This window comes from Prenolepis imparis, unplaced genomic scaffold (genome assembly GCF_030444845.1).
Source record: "Prenolepis imparis isolate NDT839.2.m4 unplaced genomic scaffold, iyPreImpa1.0 SCAF_12, whole genome shotgun sequence".
In the NCBI taxonomy this organism is placed as follows: domain Eukaryota; kingdom Metazoa; phylum Arthropoda; class Insecta; order Hymenoptera; family Formicidae; genus Prenolepis; species Prenolepis imparis.
Window position 1 is genome coordinate 11810821 of NW_028141170.1, and position 19400 is coordinate 11830220.

At 31.4% G+C, this 19400-nt stretch overlaps 1 protein-coding gene across 5 annotated transcripts in view; it reads left to right on the forward strand.

Moving 5' to 3' along the window:
- LOC145944245 (kinesin-like protein KIF13A) overlaps positions 1-18819 on the forward strand; it is a 60569-nt gene extending 41750 nt beyond the window's left edge. For 2 of the 5 annotated variants that reach the window (XM_083052486.1, XM_083052488.1), the window contains exons 20-28: positions 6428-6445; positions 11955-12029; positions 12994-13145; positions 14073-14406; positions 14479-14738; positions 15086-15269; positions 15395-15595; positions 15684-15860; positions 16040-18819. In XM_083052486.1, the coding sequence (XP_082908612.1) occupies positions 6428-6445; positions 11955-12029; positions 12994-13145; positions 14073-14406; positions 14479-14738; positions 15086-15269; positions 15395-15595; positions 15684-15860; positions 16040-16131 (1493 nt within the window). In that variant the 3' untranslated portion in view covers positions 16132-18819. The remainder of the gene's footprint in view (positions 1-6427; positions 6446-11954; positions 12030-12993; positions 13146-14072; positions 14407-14478; positions 14739-15085; positions 15270-15394; positions 15596-15683; positions 15861-16039) is intronic. The other 3 variants (XM_083052487.1, XM_083052489.1, XM_083052490.1) reach the window with 3 other exon arrangements.
- The last annotated feature ends 581 nt before the right edge of the window (positions 18820-19400 follow it).

The following is a 19400-nucleotide window of genomic DNA, read 5'->3' on the forward strand; positions in this document are numbered from 1 at the left end:
TAGCAGGAAGGAGAGAGACGAAGAGGAGAGGAGAGGAGAGAGGAGAGAGAGAGAGAGAGAGAGAGAGAGAGAGAGAGAGAGAGAGAGAGGAGAGAGAGAGAGAGAGAGAGAGAGAGAGAGAGAGAGAGAGAGAGAGAGAGAGAGAGAGAGAGAGAGAGAGAGAGAGAGAGAGAGAGAGAGAGAGAGAGAGAGAGAGAGAGAGAGAGAGAGAGAGAGAGAGAGAGAGAGAGAGAGAGAGAGAGAGAGAAGAGAGAGAGAGAGGAGAGAGAGAGAGAGAAGAGAGAGAGAGAGAGAGCGAGAGAGAAGAGAGAGCGAGAGAAGGTGCAGCCTGTTCTCCACTTGTAAAATATACCAACAAATCATATCGCAATAATCTTATGTATAATAAAAGCGCATGAGATTATTAAACTAGTCTTATAACGCAACAACGAATAGTTGAAATGTTCAAAAAAAAAGATCAGATTTATATTTTTTCTTTCTTTAATATTTTTGTTATTTATAAAGAATCTTTGCTAGTGCTTTGTTTTGATACGTATGTATCATGTATGTTCATCTTTATGTATTATATGTATGAAAACAAAGCATAAGCGCGAAGGTTCTTATAAACAAAATCTTCTGATCATTTCAATTATTCATTGTTATGCTTTTATAAGTGAACGATCTTTTATAAGTGACCATTTAATAATCCTCATCATGCCCGTTTATTACGCACAAGATTATTACGAAATGATTCGTTTGTATTTTTATAAACGGAGAACAGGCTACACCCTTCCGCAGTGCAATATGCTAATTTATACCCGAATCGACATCATCCAAGTCCAAATGTAATAGCTGGTGCTGTTCGACGACTACAAGAAACTGGCAATGTTTTACCCGAATAATAGAAACGGAGGTCGTCCACGTCAAATACGCAATCTTGTGATGGAAGATGCTGTTATGGCTGTCTTTCGCAATGATCCCACATTAAGTACAAGATCTGTTGCTTGTCAGTTTAATATATCGCATATGAGTGTTTATAGAGTGCTTAAAGAAAATGAGCAGCACCCGTATCACTATACAAAAGTACAACATTTACTTCCACGAGAAGTCCATCGTGTGAATTTTGCTGAATATTATTTAAATCAAATGAATTTGAGACCTAATTACGGAAGTCGGATTTTGTATACTGATGAATGTACATTTATGAGAAACGGGATATCTCAATTTCTTGCGAAATAATCTGCCAGATTTTATTAATTCCGGCAGAGAATAATTCGGAAGATGTAGCATTAACTAGACGAGCTATGATATTCATGCATGATGGCGCACCTGCCCATTCTGCCACGTAAGAAATTTTTACTATAAAAATGTTTATTGCATACAGTTTAGAAGAATCTATCAAAATTAGTTAAGATTGCTATCTCAGATTCAATATTATAGTCTACCCTTAAAGGTTAATTTTTATATCGTGCTTCATCAACACTAAAAATTTTAATAACAGTATTTATTACATACATGTGTATTGTGTATAATTTGTTTTCATAAAGAAAGTTTTATTAAATATGTTAAAAGTAAAAATATACACTTTGCACTTAGAAGTTAGTATTTAAGTCTAATTATCTATTGAATCACTTTTAGTATTAATATCAATGAATCTTATTCAAAGGTATCGTCCGCCGTTATCTTAATGAAAATTTTCCCACAAGGATGGTTTGGAAAAGGTTCAATAACTCCGTGGCCTGCTCGATCTCCAGACTTCAACCCATGTGATTTTTATCTTTGGGGAGCGATTAAAGAAAAAGTGTTTTTAAATAACAACATCGAAACCGCAGACGAAATGGGAGAATTGGTATTCCACACTGTCCAAAGAATTGAACATCATCATATACAAAAAGCTACGCAAGACGTACAAAAAAGAGCAAAAATATGTATCGAAGTGGGAGGAACTCATTTCGAACAATTTCTTTAATTTTAGTTAAATAATTATTTTGTTAACACATAAGAATTATTTTTATTATGAAAATATTTATTTTTATTATAAATTTATTTTTTATTATAAATTTATCTTCTTCTTCACGTGCCATGCCCGTCTATTCCGGACTTAGGCGACTTCTCTTTCATATACATGTGTTGCGCATGTGGATTATACACATTGTATATGGGACCTACAGTTTAAACGCCGGTTCCGAACGGCCATGATCTTTGTTTACCATTTTTAGAGAAGTGTACTAGGCAAGGTATACTCTCGGTGGTTTGCCATTGCCTTCCGAGAGGAGAACGAGCGAATATAATTTTTGGTCTTACTGGGAATCGAACCCAGGACCCTTGGCTCTATAGATCATGCTCGCACTCTATAGACCACGCTCGCCCTCTATAAATTTATATTTATTATAAATTAAATATTTATTTTTAAATCTTTATTTTTATTTTATTATTATATTTATATTATTATTTACTTTTCATTTTATTATTATAAATATGTTTAATTTTATTATAATTTATATTATTATTTATTTTTATTTTATTATTATACAAATGTTTATAATTATTATTTTATTGCGTAGTTTAATAGAATCTATCGAAATTGTGAAGATCGCTATTTCAGTTTCAATACTGTATTTCTACTCTCAGGGCTTAATTTTTATATCATGTTCACACATCAAGACTAAAAATCTTAATAAAAGTAGTCATTACTACATACATATGTATTATAATGTTTTCATACATCAAGAAAGTTTTTTTTTGTTAAATATGTTAAAAATAAAAACATACTTTGCGCTTAAAATAAATTTAATATTTAAGTCCAATTATCGGAACCACTTTTAATATTAATTTTAATGAATCTTATTCAAAAGTATCATCTGCCATTACTTCGATAAAAATTTTCCTCAAGGATGGGAAGGATTCAGTACTAGTCCGTGACCTGCTCGATCTCCGGACTATAACTCATGTGACCTTTCTCTTCAAAGAAAAAGTATTTCTAAACACAAATATGGAGACAGCTAACGAGATGGAAAAATTAAATATTCCACACTGCTGAGAGTATCGAGAATAATCAAATTTTAAGAGCTACGCAAAACGTACAAAAAAGAGCAGAGACATGCTACATTCGCTTCGCCCCACTTTGTCTCGCTACTCTCCGATCCCGCGCTCCCCACCCAGTAGACGGCGCCTACGCTACCTTCCGTTGTAGCCACGCGCTGATTGGCAAACTTTAACAATTTATAGCGTAAAAAATAAAGCTCAGATAAAAAAAATGGCTCAGGACTTTTTGATTTAATTTGTTGTCCTGCACCTGATGTGTGCTTCGTATACGTTTGTTTAGTTACACCCTGTATATATATATATATATTTATATATATATATATATATATATATATATATATATATATATGCACGATGTCCCATTTTAATCGATCACCTCCAAAAACTTCTATTTTTGATTGTACAACAAAATGTTTCAAACAAAAGCTGTTTGATTTGAAGGGGGACAGAAGATGGCGCTACTGATTTTTTTCTGAATGGCGCTTTTCAAGATCATTTGAAGGTCATTTGTTTTCTTAAATGGAACTACCTCAATTTTTTTTATAAATCGATTCCTCGCAATATTCATTATAAAAAATTATAAGAGTAAGATGGCCAAAAAATTAATAATTTACGGGATATTTTACATAGTTGTTTGTAAGAAAAAGTAAGTAATTTGTAACTAGCAGCTATATACATTTTCTTACAAGCAATTTTGTGTTTTCTATACAATTGATTCATTTTATTATTTTATGCATAAAAGTATTGACGTAAAATCGTCGATCAATAAATATTTTATGAAATATTTCATAGTGTATGTAAAATTATGTCAAATATAAAACTTAAGTATAAAATATCTCGGAAACTATTTATTTTTTGATCATCCTACTCTTAAACTTTTTATACAGAATATTGCGAGGAATCAATTTATATTACATAAATATAAATCGATAAAAATATGGTGGTTTCATTTAAGAAAACAAATGACCTTCACAACTGACCTTGAAAAGCTTCCTTCAGAAAAGTCAGTAGCGCTATCTTATTCTGTCTTCCTTCAAATCAAACAGCTTTTATTTGAAACATTTTGTTGTACAATCAAAAATAAAAAAGGTTTTTAGGGTGATCGATTAAAATAGGATACTGTATACTAAAGTACTTGTGGATCCTGGGAGGGGGGGGGGGAGATTTTGAGGTTAACATACCCCTCCTTTCCAAGTTAGAAAAATTAATTATGCTGATTTCATGATTTAACGTCTATTGAAGATGTATGTTTTAAATGAAACGGCTAACAATAAGAACTCAAGGTCAATCGTTTAAATAATGAAAAAAAAATAAAAAAATATTTATATGTAAAAATTATAAAAATATATATATAAATTTTAAAATATATAAAAAATTGTAAAAAAAGTAAAAATATATGAGATCAGAAGTTTTATCGCCGTTGATCCTGGAGTAAAAGTTAAACGTGATGCTAAGAAAAATATTAAACCAAATAATTTTGCCAAAATCTCTCCTATTATTATCGATGTTAGAATCCACTAGTATACTATAGTATAGTTTCTATAGTGATTCAAAACAACCTGATGTCCTTGAAATATGATATTCTTGAGCGAATTCTGAGACTATTTTTCCTTTTACAAAATTTTGTCCGAAGCTTAGTTTTTGTGTTATAATTGAAAATAGTTGGCAAATTACGAGTCCGATACAACGGGCAGACAGGGACGGCGCAACGCGTCACGAGACTAATGCCTTCTTCTTTCCCTAAATAGTCAATATTATTGCACAATATTTGATACTGATCTTTTAAAGTTTATTGAATCATTATTTGCCAGTTATGCAAAACTCACATTTGAATATTTTATTCTCAAGCGTTATGTTATAACCTTCCTAGACAATAAATAATATTGTATAATATTGTACAGAAAAACTTGCAATAATAATTCAATAAACTTCAAATATCAATATCAAATATTGTGCAATAATAGTGATTGACTGGAGGAGGGAGAGAGCATTAGTGTCGTGACGCCGTCCCTGCCTGCCTGTTGTACCGGACTCGTAAAGGCTCATTCAGACAGGACGCGTCAAGCGTCAAGCAGCGAGCAGCAACCAATAAGCGAGGCAATATTTTTTACGCCATTGCTAATATTACCTCGCTTATTGGTTGTTGAATGGTTGCTGCTCGCTGCTTGACGCTTGACGCGTCCTGTCTGAATGAGCCTTAATTCGCTAACTATTTTCAATTTTAACTCAAAAACTAAGCTTCGGACAAAATTATGTAAAAGGTAAAATAGTCTCAGAATTCGCTCAAGAATATCATATTTCAAGGACATCAGGTTGTTCTGAATCACCCTGTATATGTATAATATATATAGTATAGTATATACTATATATGTATATATATGTATATATACTATATTTGTATATATAGTATAGTATATGCTGTATAGCAATTATACTATATTATTCACTATACATACTATATATATTTATAATATACTATAATATAGTCATGACACTATACATAATATTTTATATATGTATAGTAATAATACTATAATTATATAGTAATATACATATATCAAACATACATGTAAATATATACATATAAAATATAATAATTATTATACAGGGTGGGCCATTTTAATCAATCCACGCGAATATCTTTTGAACAATGCATTTTAGAGAAAAATGTTTTATACAAAAGTTTTTTGACTTCAAGGGGGACATAAGATGATGTCATTAGTTTGACCTTGGATAGTCGTTTGAAGGTTACGTGAAGGTTACGTGAAGGTTATATAGTGTTTTGGAAAGCTCTCGAGGTAAGCTACAAGAATATGCAATGAAAAATAGGGAGTTCCATTTAAGAAATTAAAGGTGACCTTCACGTGACAAACGACTATCCAAGGTCAAACCAATGACACTATCTTATATTTTCCTCGAAATCAAAAAACTTTTGTATGAAACATTTTTCTTTAAAATGCATTGTTCAAAAGATATTCGCGTGAATTGATTAAAATGGCCCGCTCTGTATAGTAGTAAGTATTATATGTACTATAATATGTTATGATACTAGTGCTATATAGTAACTTTACTATATGTATAGTAACTTTATATTACTATATATAGTAACGTTATGTACTATAATACAGTACCGCAATAATTTTTAAGAATATTTACTTGATAACAAATATAGATAGTTGAGCTTGGTAAAATTTACTCTCCCAAAATTTGCCTAGTGTTTTAGCAGCTAAGTTAAGCGCGCTCCACCACTTATTACAATAAATAAAACACCAACAAACTTCGATTAATGAATTCTACAAAACAAAATTAATGAATGTTAACTAATTTATAATGTATGCAACTAATCTGTTCCTCTGTTTAACTCTACGTCTACTACTTCTACAACTATTTCGGCCCACGCAAGGCTCCATTCTCAACTCAGGTAAAATGGAGTCTTGATTTGATATTTAATTGATTGCCATTTATTGGCAATGACAATTAGTACATATGTCTCGTGAGTGGTTGAGTCTGTCTGTCTTATTTTTATTTTAAAGTTCGCCTTTATAGTAATATATATATCAGAGACATTATATTTGTAATATAGTAATGTTCAGAATAAGAATGCGTTTTTTGATGACGTTGAGTATATATATGTTTCCGTAAGTGTCATTTGTTCGATTGTTTAGTTGATTCAAGAAGAGTTAGCGTTTAACCGAGGAAATTGCCTTGACGTTTTTTTGTTTTAATTAAATGCAATTTTATTGCGTCGGCATTATGTTTCAGCCCTCTCCCTTCCCTGCTTAGTTTGCATGCGAATGGCATTTCTTGTGTATAGTCCAGCATATCAACAAGTTTGTTCATTGAATCGTTTTGCTTTTCTTACATTTTATATGGTTGATTGAATTATTATTGATACACTTTTATAGGCTATTGTTCATTTTGTTTGTTAAAATGTAAAATAATATTAGCAAGCAAGCTTTATATATATATTATGTGTGTGTTCGCGCGCGTGTGTGTGTATACATATATATATGTATATATGCACATATATTGCACCGTTTGTGATCAAAAGTCATCACATAGAAATCATTTTCATATTTCCATATATCTATTATCATAATTTGCAATTCGATATGATTCTTGAAAACCCTTTGGCCCGTATTATGAGCTCGCACATCTATCTCTAAATGTACCTCTAAAGTTAGAGGCGCCTTTAAAGTTAGAGGCGCCTTTAAAGTTAGAAGCGCAGATAAATTGTACATCTAAAATCAATCATTTATTTATCGCACATTTAGAGCTTACATCTATCTCTTAGATGTGTCTCTAAAGTTAGAGACGCAGATAAACTGACTTTAGTCATACATTCATCTGCGTCTCTCACTTTAGAGGCACGCATCTATCTCTTAGATGTGCCTCTAAAGTTAGAGGCGCAAATAAATGTACCCAAGGGCACATTTATCGAGAGTAGCACAAATGTGCTATAAATGTGGTACAAAATAGGTTTTTTAGGCGATTTCCTCTAGATGCGCCGCTAAATGTGCGCTCATAATATCGCCACATTTATCGTGACACGTTTAGAGACACATCTAGAGATAGATGTGCGCTCATAATATCGCCACATTTATCGTGGTACATTTAAAGGTACATCTAGAGATAGATGTGAGCTCATAATATGGGCCTCTCTAACTTTAGAGACACCTCTAGCTTTAGAGGTACATCTAGAGATAAATGTGAGCTCATAATACGGGCCTTTGCCTTTTATAAACATTTTGATGAATTAAGATGATTTCTATAATGATAATTTCCCTGATAATTTGTTAAATGTACAGTTGTAAAATTTAGTTGCATTTAACAAATTAACTTATTATATATAAAACGTTCAATATCAACGCGATTGAAATGTTGCATTAGATATGTGAAAAAAACTGCAATGTCTCAATCTTTATCTCATATAGTATAAAATATATACAAACTTGTGAATGTGCTGTTGTGAGCAATAAATACTCTAGACAAGAAAAAAAGTTTATTGTAATATATATTATACGTAAATAAATATTTTCTATAATTGATATATACATATTAGAAATGAGGATTATTCTGTGTCTAAACGCAAAATGATATCATATATCTGCATTCTATCTTTACAGTGTAATTAATATACAAGGTGTTTTATTTTAATCGATCACCCTCAAAAACTTCTATTTTTGATTGTAGAAGAAAATGTTTCAAATAAAAGTTGTTTGATTTAAACGGGGACAGAATGGCGCTACTGATTTTTTTTCTAAAGGACACTTTTTAAGGTTATTTGAAGATTATTTATGTTTTTTTAAATGAAACCATATTTTTGTAAAATAAATCAATTTCTCACAATATTCACTACAAAAAGTTATAAGGATAAGATGACCAAAAAGGTAAATAGTTAAACTAAAGTATAAAATATCGTAAACTATTCACTTTTTGGCTATCTTACCCTTATAATTTTTTATGCTCAAAATTACGATGAATGGACTTATTGGAATGTGATGGTTTTAAAAAAAAACAAATGACCTTCAAATAATCTTGAAAAGCGCCATTTAGCAAAAAAATCGCCATCTTCTGTCCTCTTTTAAATTAAACAACCTTTATTTGAAACATTTTGTTGTACAATCAAAATTAAAAAGTTTTTGGGGATAATCGATTAAAATGGGACATCCTGTATTGTTTTTATTTTTATATTTTTATATTTTATTTTAATATGATAATGAAAACAAAAAGATCGAACGGAATAAAGAGACGAAATAAATCTCTTATATGTAAGCAAGAAATGGAGATCGGAAATCTGTAAAAATTATTTTCATTATTTTCGAAATATTATAGTAACATGACAAATATCTCCCTCTTGTCTGCCTTATAAAAAGAGATTCAGTTTAAAGTCAGGAATATATTTTTATAAATTTGAAATTAACTGCATATAGTTAAAAATAAATGGAAAAGCTGAAAGATTAAACCTTAGTTATGCATGGTATCACAATTCAAATATAGTGCAGCATGTTTGTGTTAAATCATATAGTTTGTTTATATATATACAGGGTGGGCCATTTTAATCAATCCACGCGAATATCTTTTGAACAATGCATTGTAGAGAAAAATTTTTCATACTCAAGCTTTTGACTTCGAGGGGGACATAAGATGGTGTCATTGGTTTGACCTTGGATAGTCGTTTGAAGGTCACATGAAAGTCATCTTCAATTTTTTAAATGGAACTTCCTATTTTTCATTGCATGTTCTTGTAGTTTACCTCGAGAGCTCCCCAAAACACTATAATTGAGTTCTTTTCGATTAAGTACTTTCCGAGATATGAGACTTGAAGTTTCTCAGATAACCACAGTAATTATTGTGATATCATATTGACGTAAAAATGATGTATTTTGACGTTAAATTACGTAATTTTGACGTCAAAACGATATCATAATAATTACTGTGGCTATCTGGGTTACAATATTTTGACATAAAATATAAAATATCTTGTGAAACATTCAGTTTTCGGTAATCTTACTGTAATACTTTTATGCACAGAATAATAAGACTAATCAATTGATGTAAAGAAAACACATAGTTGTTTTTAAAAAAAGTATACATGTTTTAAAAAAAAAGTATGCAATTTGCAACATATTTTTTTTAAAGCAACTATGTGTTTTCTTTACACCAATTGATTGGTTTTATTATTCTGTGCATAAAGTATTACAGTAAGATTACCGAAAAGTGAATGTTTTACAAGATATTTTATATTTTATGTCAAAATACTGTAAACTTCAAGTTTCATAACTCGGAAAGTACTTAATAAAAAATAACTCAATTATAGTGTTTTGGAAAGCTCTCGAGGTAAACTACAAGAATCTTTAAACGACTATCCAAGGTCAAACCAATGACACCATCTTATGTCCTCCTTGAAGTAAAAAAACTTTTGTATGAAACATTTTTCTCTAAAATACATTGTTCAAAAGATATTCGCGTGGATTGATTAAAATGGCCCACTTTGTATATACATATACAAGGTTATCAGACCACCCGTCCACCCGTTTTATTTTGGAAACGGCTGAAAATTATGAAAAACGACGAAATACATGTTTGATTATTTCGAGAGACTAATCTTTTAAGGGGGTTTCAATGGTTGTCCCCCCAAGAGAGTGCCCCAGGGAAATCCCAACTCAAAAATTTTAAATGGAACCACCCATATTGTAGTATATCGTTTAAAAGGGCATAAAAAAAGAAATTTTTTGGCGCAAACCGGAGGTTGATACGTTGACCCGTTCAGAAGTTATTTAGAATCAAAGTTCGAAAAAAGCCAATTTCAAAAAATCATAACTACCATTTGGAAAATGCTAAAAAAAACTTTTGAGGTGTGAAAGTGTTCATCTTTTTAAGTTCTTTCCATAAAAATTTAGATTTGACCTTGATGTTATTTTCAGTTCAAAAAAGAAATTCAAGCAACTTATTAAATTCACGTCTTGCTTGAAATTCTTTCTCAAATTGAAAAAAAAACTTCAAGATCAAATCTGATTTTTTTATGGAAAGAACTTAAAAAGACAAACACTTTTACACCTCAAACGTTTTTTTTAGAATTTTTCAAATGGTAGTAATAATTTTTTGAAATTGGCCTTTGTTAAACTTTGATCCTAAATAACTTCTGAACAGGTCAACGTATCAACCTCTGGTTTGCGCCAAAAATTTTCTTTATTTATGCCCTTTCAAACGATATACTACAATTTGGGTGATTCCATTTAAAATTTTTGAGTTGGGGTCCCCCTGGGGTACCTTCTTAGGGGAATAACTATCGAAACCCCCTTAAAAGAGTAGTCCCTCGAAATAATCAAACACGTATTTCGCGATATTTTATAATTTTGAGCCATTTCCAAATTAAAAGGGGTGGACGGGTGGTCTGATACACCCTGTATATATATAATTAGTTTATACATAATGTAAAGTAGTATATGAAAATACATAATAAAATTCTAAATAAGATAATTGTTACAGTAACGATAAAAAAAAGTACATCATTATCTTCGACTTTAAACTAATCATCTCTGAAAATTTGATCTTAAATTTATTATGCACGTCATCGAATTATGTATGTCTGTATGTATGTAAAATGTTATATATATATATATATGTATATTTATTTATATATATGTATATTTATTTATCATTCACCTACCTATCATGAAAGTAGCGTATGTACATACATGTAGACATATTGCGAACACGTGCATCTTGAATTTGCAAATGCAATGGCGAGTTGTTAAAATTGTTATTGAAATAGAATATCACAATGTAAAAAAAAGAAATAAAAAATGAAATGGGTATGAGAAATACTGCGTCATAAAAATTGATGTTTATTAAATTAATAGGACTGCGATGTGAGTATCTAATTATATTTCCTGGAACTTCCGTTAATTAGATAATGTACTATTATATCTGTCTACTTGGTTCACTATCCAATGTCTTGCAGGCATGATTTGTGATATATATATATATATATATATATATATATATATATATATATATGTATATATATGTATATATATACACTACCGTCAGAAAGTTTAAGACCAAAAAAATTTGTAAATTTAATTTATTATTTCTTCCCAAAAAATAATACAAGCTATTTTTACTTTTATGGTGTTATAACATGATCTTCTAGCTATTAATAAAAAAAAGAAACAATCAGCGGAATGTCATATTTTAATGTGTAAAAATAAATTATTCTCGCGAGGATCTTTATTTATCCATTACTTTGGTCTTAAACTTTCTCTGACGGTAGTGTATATAAGTTTGTAAAAATGTCTATAAAAAGTAATCATGTAAAAGTTTACGAAGCTCGCCGCATTATGAATAAAAGAGGAACGTAATATTATATAAATCGAGGAGGAAAGGAAAAATGAGGATAATCAGTAATATCTGTCTCCTTTCAGCGAGACCAACTTTCCTGAATCTGAACCTGAATCTCAACTCATTGACACGTCTTCAACAGTCTACCTCTGCCAAGTGTAGGTGACACTCGTTGTCGATCATCCTTTCAAGCTCCATGTCTTCACAACTGATACTCCCAAACATGTTCTATCGAGAAAGTTAAATTAAAATAATATCTACATTCTCTCAAAAGAAATTATTCTAGCATAAAAGCGATAGAAGTTTGAAAGGATGAACTCGGTCATTTTTAGTGTAGTCGGTATTTATAGTGTAGTCGATTTTCTGAGTTTAATCATTAGATATTAGTATAATACATTAAAGAGAGTTATGATTGGATTTTTTGTTTATTTTAGGTGTTTTATTTTTTAGATGGTTTGTGTGAAGTCACCGTTAAATCCTCATTTACTACTGCACTAAAGTGTGGTATTATATTTCGAACATTTATTGTTTTACAGAATGACCTTTTGTGATTTTATTTCTTTATTTCAGATTACATATTCTACGTTTTTTCTTTCTTTTTTTAAATTGCTTGATATAAATTATACCAAACAAGATAAGACTAATAATTCGCAAAACTTGAAAAAGTATATATCCAGGTGATATGTATAAATAAATTATTAATGTCAGAGAACATAATAAGTAAGCGTAGAACATGTAAGATATTTTTCTGTTATATTTTGAAAGTGCATGGATGATTTTTTATGTTTATATATGTATATGTATATCAGAACCGACCTGGCACCTTTTTTAAATTAATATAACGTTTTTTTCGTAATTCATAAACCCATCAGTATCCGTTAATATTTGTTAAAATAAAAATACAACATATGCGTATGTATTGTAAATATGAAATTAATTATTTTATAGAAATAATATAATTAAGGTAAAAAAAGTTACTATGTATACAAAATATACATACAATGGCCAGATCGGCCCTGATGTTTAGCGCAGTACATGCTTGTGCTAAGAAAGAATACATACATATATATATTTTTCTTATCGTCAATCACGTGTTATCGATTTTAATTGTGTTGTTTATAGCATCTCCAAATATAGTCAGTAGCAAACTGGGTCTCCGTATGACCACATTGCATGAGGAAACGTCAAATGTTGGAAACCAGGCATTCACTCCTATCAATGACGATGACGAGGAGAAAAGCGACGCCGATTACTCCGAATATGAGGCATATCAGGTAACGTATAGTAACAGCGAGCTGTGCGCTAATAGTATGTACTTATATACATGTGATACTCTCTTATATGTATTATATAATATATAGTATATGGCACTTTTATATGAGTATATAAGTATCATATATACTATATAATGTATTATATAATACATATAATATATAGTATACTAGATATAGTATACTATAGTATACTATATAATATAGTATATACAGGGTGTCTCATTTTAAAGGATCCACTCAAATATCTCAGAAACACTGCATTAAATCGAAAAATGTTTCAAACAAAAGTTGTATGGCTTCAAGGGGGACATAAGATAATGGTAAAGATTTGACCTTGGATAGTCGTTTGAAAGTCACGTGAAAGTCACCTTCAATTTCTTAAATGGAACCTCCTATTTTTCATTGCATATTCTTATAGCTTACCTCGAGAGCTTTCCAAAACCCTATATAAAATGTTCTTCCGTTAAGTATTTTTTGAGTTATGAGGCTTAAAAAATAGAGTATTTTGACATAAAATACAAAATATCTTATAAATTATTCAGTTTTCTATAATCTTACCTTAATAGTTTTATACATAGAAAATCGAGATCAATCAATTGGTGTAAAGAAAACGCATAATTAAAAAAAAATGTTGCAAATTAGATATTTTTTCTTAAAAACAACTATGTGTTTTCTTTACACCAATCAGTTCCTTTCATTATTTTGTGCATAAAAGTATTAAGGTAAGATTACCGAAAACTATAGTATACATATATAGTGCTTATATAGTATTTAAGTACTATATATTATTATATATTATAGTATACATATAAGTACTTATATATTATATAGTTTACTTATTAACCGTTGATACATCAGCAGATTATCAGCTATTTTGCGATTAATGTATGTAATGCTATCGAAACGAAATTGTATAATTGCGCTCAGGCTCCACCAAAACCGACAAAGCCGTTAACTTCTTCACGCACACTGGATTCTCTGGTCGAGCTACAATCGACCAAGATCAACACGCCAAGTATGAGTAGTAGCGGTTATGGTTCTCAGGCTGTCTCCACGACAAACCTAACGTCAGAAGACTCCATTTCCATCAAATCCATCAGCGTGGACGAGACTCCGGATCTCGAGTATCGTAATCCTGTTGATAGCAAGAAACCCGAAAAAATGGATAGTTCCCTCGTTGAAGAAACGCCCGAGGAATATCTAGGCGAGATAAACTCCGTGTTGGATAACTTTGATATCTCGCAGAGCTCTCGCACAGAAGGTCAGTTGTTTATTTCAGATATCCAAATTGTTTTCTATATATTGTAAATACACTAACGTTTCTATCTTATAGAACATACTAGAAAAGATCTGGAAGAGACAGGAACGTATGTGGATACTGACATCGATAGTCCAGTTTCTTCTACAAAGAGCGAAAGTGAAACCAATAGCAATGTGATTCGCATCAAGACTCGAAAGAAAAGTACACACGATCAGATTTTCGATGATGATAGGAGGAAAAGCACGATGGAAATCAGCCAAACATTTAATTCGGGAGATGATAGTCCCACGGAGGGGACCTCGGTCGTACATACCAAACTGCCACCCGGCAAGGTGAGTATTTTATGGTTTTCAACTACGATAAAAGGTAACCTTAAGAAAAAAATTAAAAGAATTTAAAATTTTGAAGAAGCTATATGAAGTGACTCTCCACTCTAGCAGTGAAGTTAAAAAGCTAAGTAGCGTTCCAATTAGAAGTCGACACTGTGTAACAATGTGTTACATGTATGATTATATTTCGTTGCTAGAAAACACCCTGTATCTTATATTATACGATATTAATAACCTTAAGAAAGAAAGAAAGAGTGATTAACTGGCATATCTCTCAATTTGCAAATTCTTAATAGAAGTCTAAATAGCTACTTAGAAAGGGTTTTAATAATTCTCTTAATTTTATCTAGGTCGTGCGAAGAAAAAAGACTTCTAGCGGTACAGGAAGGCCTACAAGTTCACAGCATAGAGCTTCGTTTCCTATGGTCCGTCCACAACTTTCCGAGAGTAAGGCTGCAGCACGTTTGGAACAAACACTACAACCTAATATGCCATATGAAAACGGCGACAATAGTTCTTCAGAGAGAATCGATGGTACTATTAATTCAAACAATTTATTTTCGACATTTTAATTTGTAAATTGTGCACCATTACGCGTGGGTTTCTTCTTATAGTCTTTTTGAAAGGATTTTATATATTTAAAAAGATTTTTTTTACAGCAGATGATGTCAGCGACAAAAGTTCGGCTTTCGGTTCAAGACACGATTTAACTCGAATGGAACCTCTTTTACCAGATTGGGTCGTTGTTGGTGAATCAGTTTTAGTTCGCCCATACAGTTATTCTGGAGTCATAGCATATGTTGGCTCTACAGAGTTTGCATCTGGAACTTGGATAGGAGTTGAGCTTGATGCTCCAACCGGTGCGAATACGAAATACTATTTTCTTACGGTAACTTTATTAACTATATGTATAGATCGTAATAAACTATGTTTCCTATAATGTTCTAGGCAAGAATGATGGTGCTGTTAATGGTCATAAATATTTTACCTGTAGACCAAAATGCGGTATATTCGTTAAAGTGGATAAGCTAATTCAAGATAGACGGGGACGAGCGCTTAGAAGCTATAGCAAACAAGAATCTGCACCAGCACCATCCTCGTTAATGCGTAGAAGTGTTAGCAAGGGTAAGGTTTAGCTTTGATTATATTATTGCATTAGTATGTTACTGTTAAAATGATATTAGTAAATATGCATATTAGGGTAATCACTTTGACCTTGACATGTTGTCGTATAAAATCTCTTGGACATTACTTAGGATTATAACCTTAACAAAGTCATAACCTTGATTGTTTCTTGTTAATAGGAGAAGGCTTACATTCCTTGCACCGAAGTCGCAGCCGAGGTGAAGGCCTCTCTACAGCAGGTACACTACGTCCTTTTTCACGCGGCAAGTAAACGAATCGTACATAGCTTCAACATTACTTCGTGTTGGTAAAAAAAAGCCACTACATAAGTATCCTAATTGCTGCATGCCTATGATATGTGTAGCAGCAATGTTTCAGTCCTTTAGACATATATTTAGGGGGCAGCTCTATTAATTATATTCTCAAAGTAATACTTGAAAATATTAGATTAATGTGTTATATGATCATCGCACACACACATGCGAAACGTGTGGGTCATTTTTTTCGACTCGGAATTCATGCTGCGTGAATAATATGTATCTATCTACTTTCGAAGATAGTGGGCTTAATTGATACATAATTGTCGCAATGTATCAAAAGTCAGCGAAAACGATTTTAATTGATTTGACGAGCATTCCACGAGCATTTTTTAATCACGATTAAAAAAGGGTTTGTTTTGGAGGAAGGATAAGCATAATTGTGTGCGATTTAATTGTACATTTTAAAGGAATCAAAAGTCAACGCGACGTCTCTTTTCTTTTACTCACTCATATGTCAATCTGAGATATGTGATACGACTACAATTTCATGTACATATTCCATGTAACAGTACATACTTTGCATTTATGAAATCGGTCCGTGTTGACGTAATGAATACAATGATAATGATAAAACCGATTGAAATAAATATTGGCTTTTTCACGTCATGTCATTGGATTATATACACTTTCCGAAATTACCATACGGTAATTTATACGCTACTGGAAAAGTGCCCAATGAAAGAGGATAAAAATGTCAAAAGACACTTTACATATATATTTTACCGCGTTGTGTAGATTATTTAAAGATTTTATATGTATACAATTGTTTCATATATATTGTATTTTTTTAGCGCGATTATATATGTATGTTAAGTTCCTTTTTATTGTAACATATATCTCTTTTTCTCTCATTATTACCCCTTACACATGAATACGACACACCTTAATTTATATATATTCTAAATGCATAATTGCATTTTTGGAAATTGCAAACTGATCCTTAGATGCTGTAATGTTAATCGATTTAAGAGACAAGTTGCAAATGTCCAAAGATACAACGTCCAAGTTGTCAACGTCGAGTCGCAATATTAGGTTTAGGTAGTAGAAAAGAAAAAACTATGTATATAAATGAGCTTGCTTTTATTGTATTAATTAGCATAGCTGTATATTCATTATTGAATTAACGTTATCGTCACTTTGTCTATGGACACGGTAGCATAAACATTGGCAAATAATCTACACTACTATATATTTCATATTCCTCTTTAACAATAACTCTATCGAATAACAATTATTTCCATTTTGAGAATTAAACTTGGCTTTATTTCAAAAAGCTCTACTATACATAATCACGACTCAAAAATCGACGAAAACCAAGAACCTTTCGATTTCCCTCTTAATTAGATTATGTCGTAAAAAAAGGAATACGAGGAAAAGGATAAAAAAATAAGCAATTAACGACTAAGATTACTCAGTAACGTTTCCAAATTGTGAAAAAAACAAAACAACCCCTCTGTCCAATTAGAACAATACTTATGATATCAATAATGAAAATATACATATATTACTGTATGTAATATTTATTGAATATAATAATAATCGCCACGCGCACGGCGCAACGTTTCCCTATCGTGATAGAGACGATTATCCCGTTTTTGTATAAATGATAATTATCTCCACGAGAAGGAAACCTTGTAACCTCGCAAGGCATCTGTCCATTTTTTGGTAATCGATATTGTTGAGGAAGAAAACGCAAATTATAAGACTCCACGTGTCAGAATGATGCTAATGCTTGCCCAGCATGCATATAATAATTAATAAATTATTTTTTAAATTATTTTTTTATTATTCCCTCTACACACGTTTTCAATTTTTGTATTATTACATTGAAATCGACATTTACATTTGCTTTGGACGCACTGGAACTCGTATATCACTTGCAAAAAATAATTTGTTTCTTCTCTACTTGAAGGATAGCGCGACGTAATTCAAAATCTTTAAGGCTTCTGGTTTCTCGCCGCGGCCATGTTAGATTGTGACGTCAGAAGCGAGAAAGCACACGTTGAAAATTCTTAGATGCCATTTTTAAATGAAAAGATATTTCGATAAAACACTACTTCAGATGGATTTAGCGCACTTTTAAAATACCTCGAAAATTATTCTTTTCCCTTGACAATCAATCAACAATCGTAAAATGATCGTGATATCAGACTTTGTCATGCGGAATGACTGCGCATGTGCAAAGACTAGACGGACTGGGCGTCATATTACAGTCATTTTACAGCTGTTGATTGATTATAAAGGGAAAAGGATATTAGTTTTCGGGGTTTTTTAAGAATGTGCTAAAGCCATCTGAAGTGCTGTTTCATCGAAATATCTTTTTATTTTGAAATTATAAGAACTTTTAGCGTGTGTTTTCTCGCCTCTGACATCTCAATTCCAACATAGTCGGTGAGAATCCAGGAGCCTTAATGAAGTCATGTACGATTTTCATTGTGTATGTTACATATAAGAATTATTGTTAAATTATGTTTTACAAATCCTTTACAAGCACCCGACAAAAGTAGTATTGTTTTGTCTCACAACACATACATACATACGTACGTACATACATACATACATACATACTTACACACACACACACACACACACACACACACACACACACACACACACACACACACACACACACACATACATATCCAAAAAAAGAAGACAAAAATACGAAAAAATATATAAATTAAAAATTAAATAAAAGATTTTTTTTAGCCTTATAAGGGGTTAACGTGATATGATTATTATGTTATCAGGAAAATATAATGTAAAATAAAAAGCTGCAGTGGAGCATCTAGCATTGACAGAGCTTATACAGCCTATTCCATCCCGCAATAAGACAATGTCCATTTTTACCGTTATAATTGTCTAAAAAAAAAAAAAAATTGTTTACGCTATACTTGTACCCTAAATATGAATTTTAGAATATAATATTTTCGACCAATCGCGCGATTTTATCTCTGGAAGACTTCCGAGTTTGACATTATATTGCTGCTAAATGACACGCGTTCACGGTCCAAGTTCCAAAGAATCGCACAGGAGGGTCCATAATGATCAAAATCGAATCTCCTAACTATGGCTGTGAAAAAACTAACCGATGTTTGATTGTTTACGTTTTTTATCCTCATGCTAAAAAAAATCACATGAGCCGAATTATACGCGCTCTTATATTTTCGTGATTCTCTTCTCTTTAAAGTAATACACGAAATACCAAAACGTCTTTCGA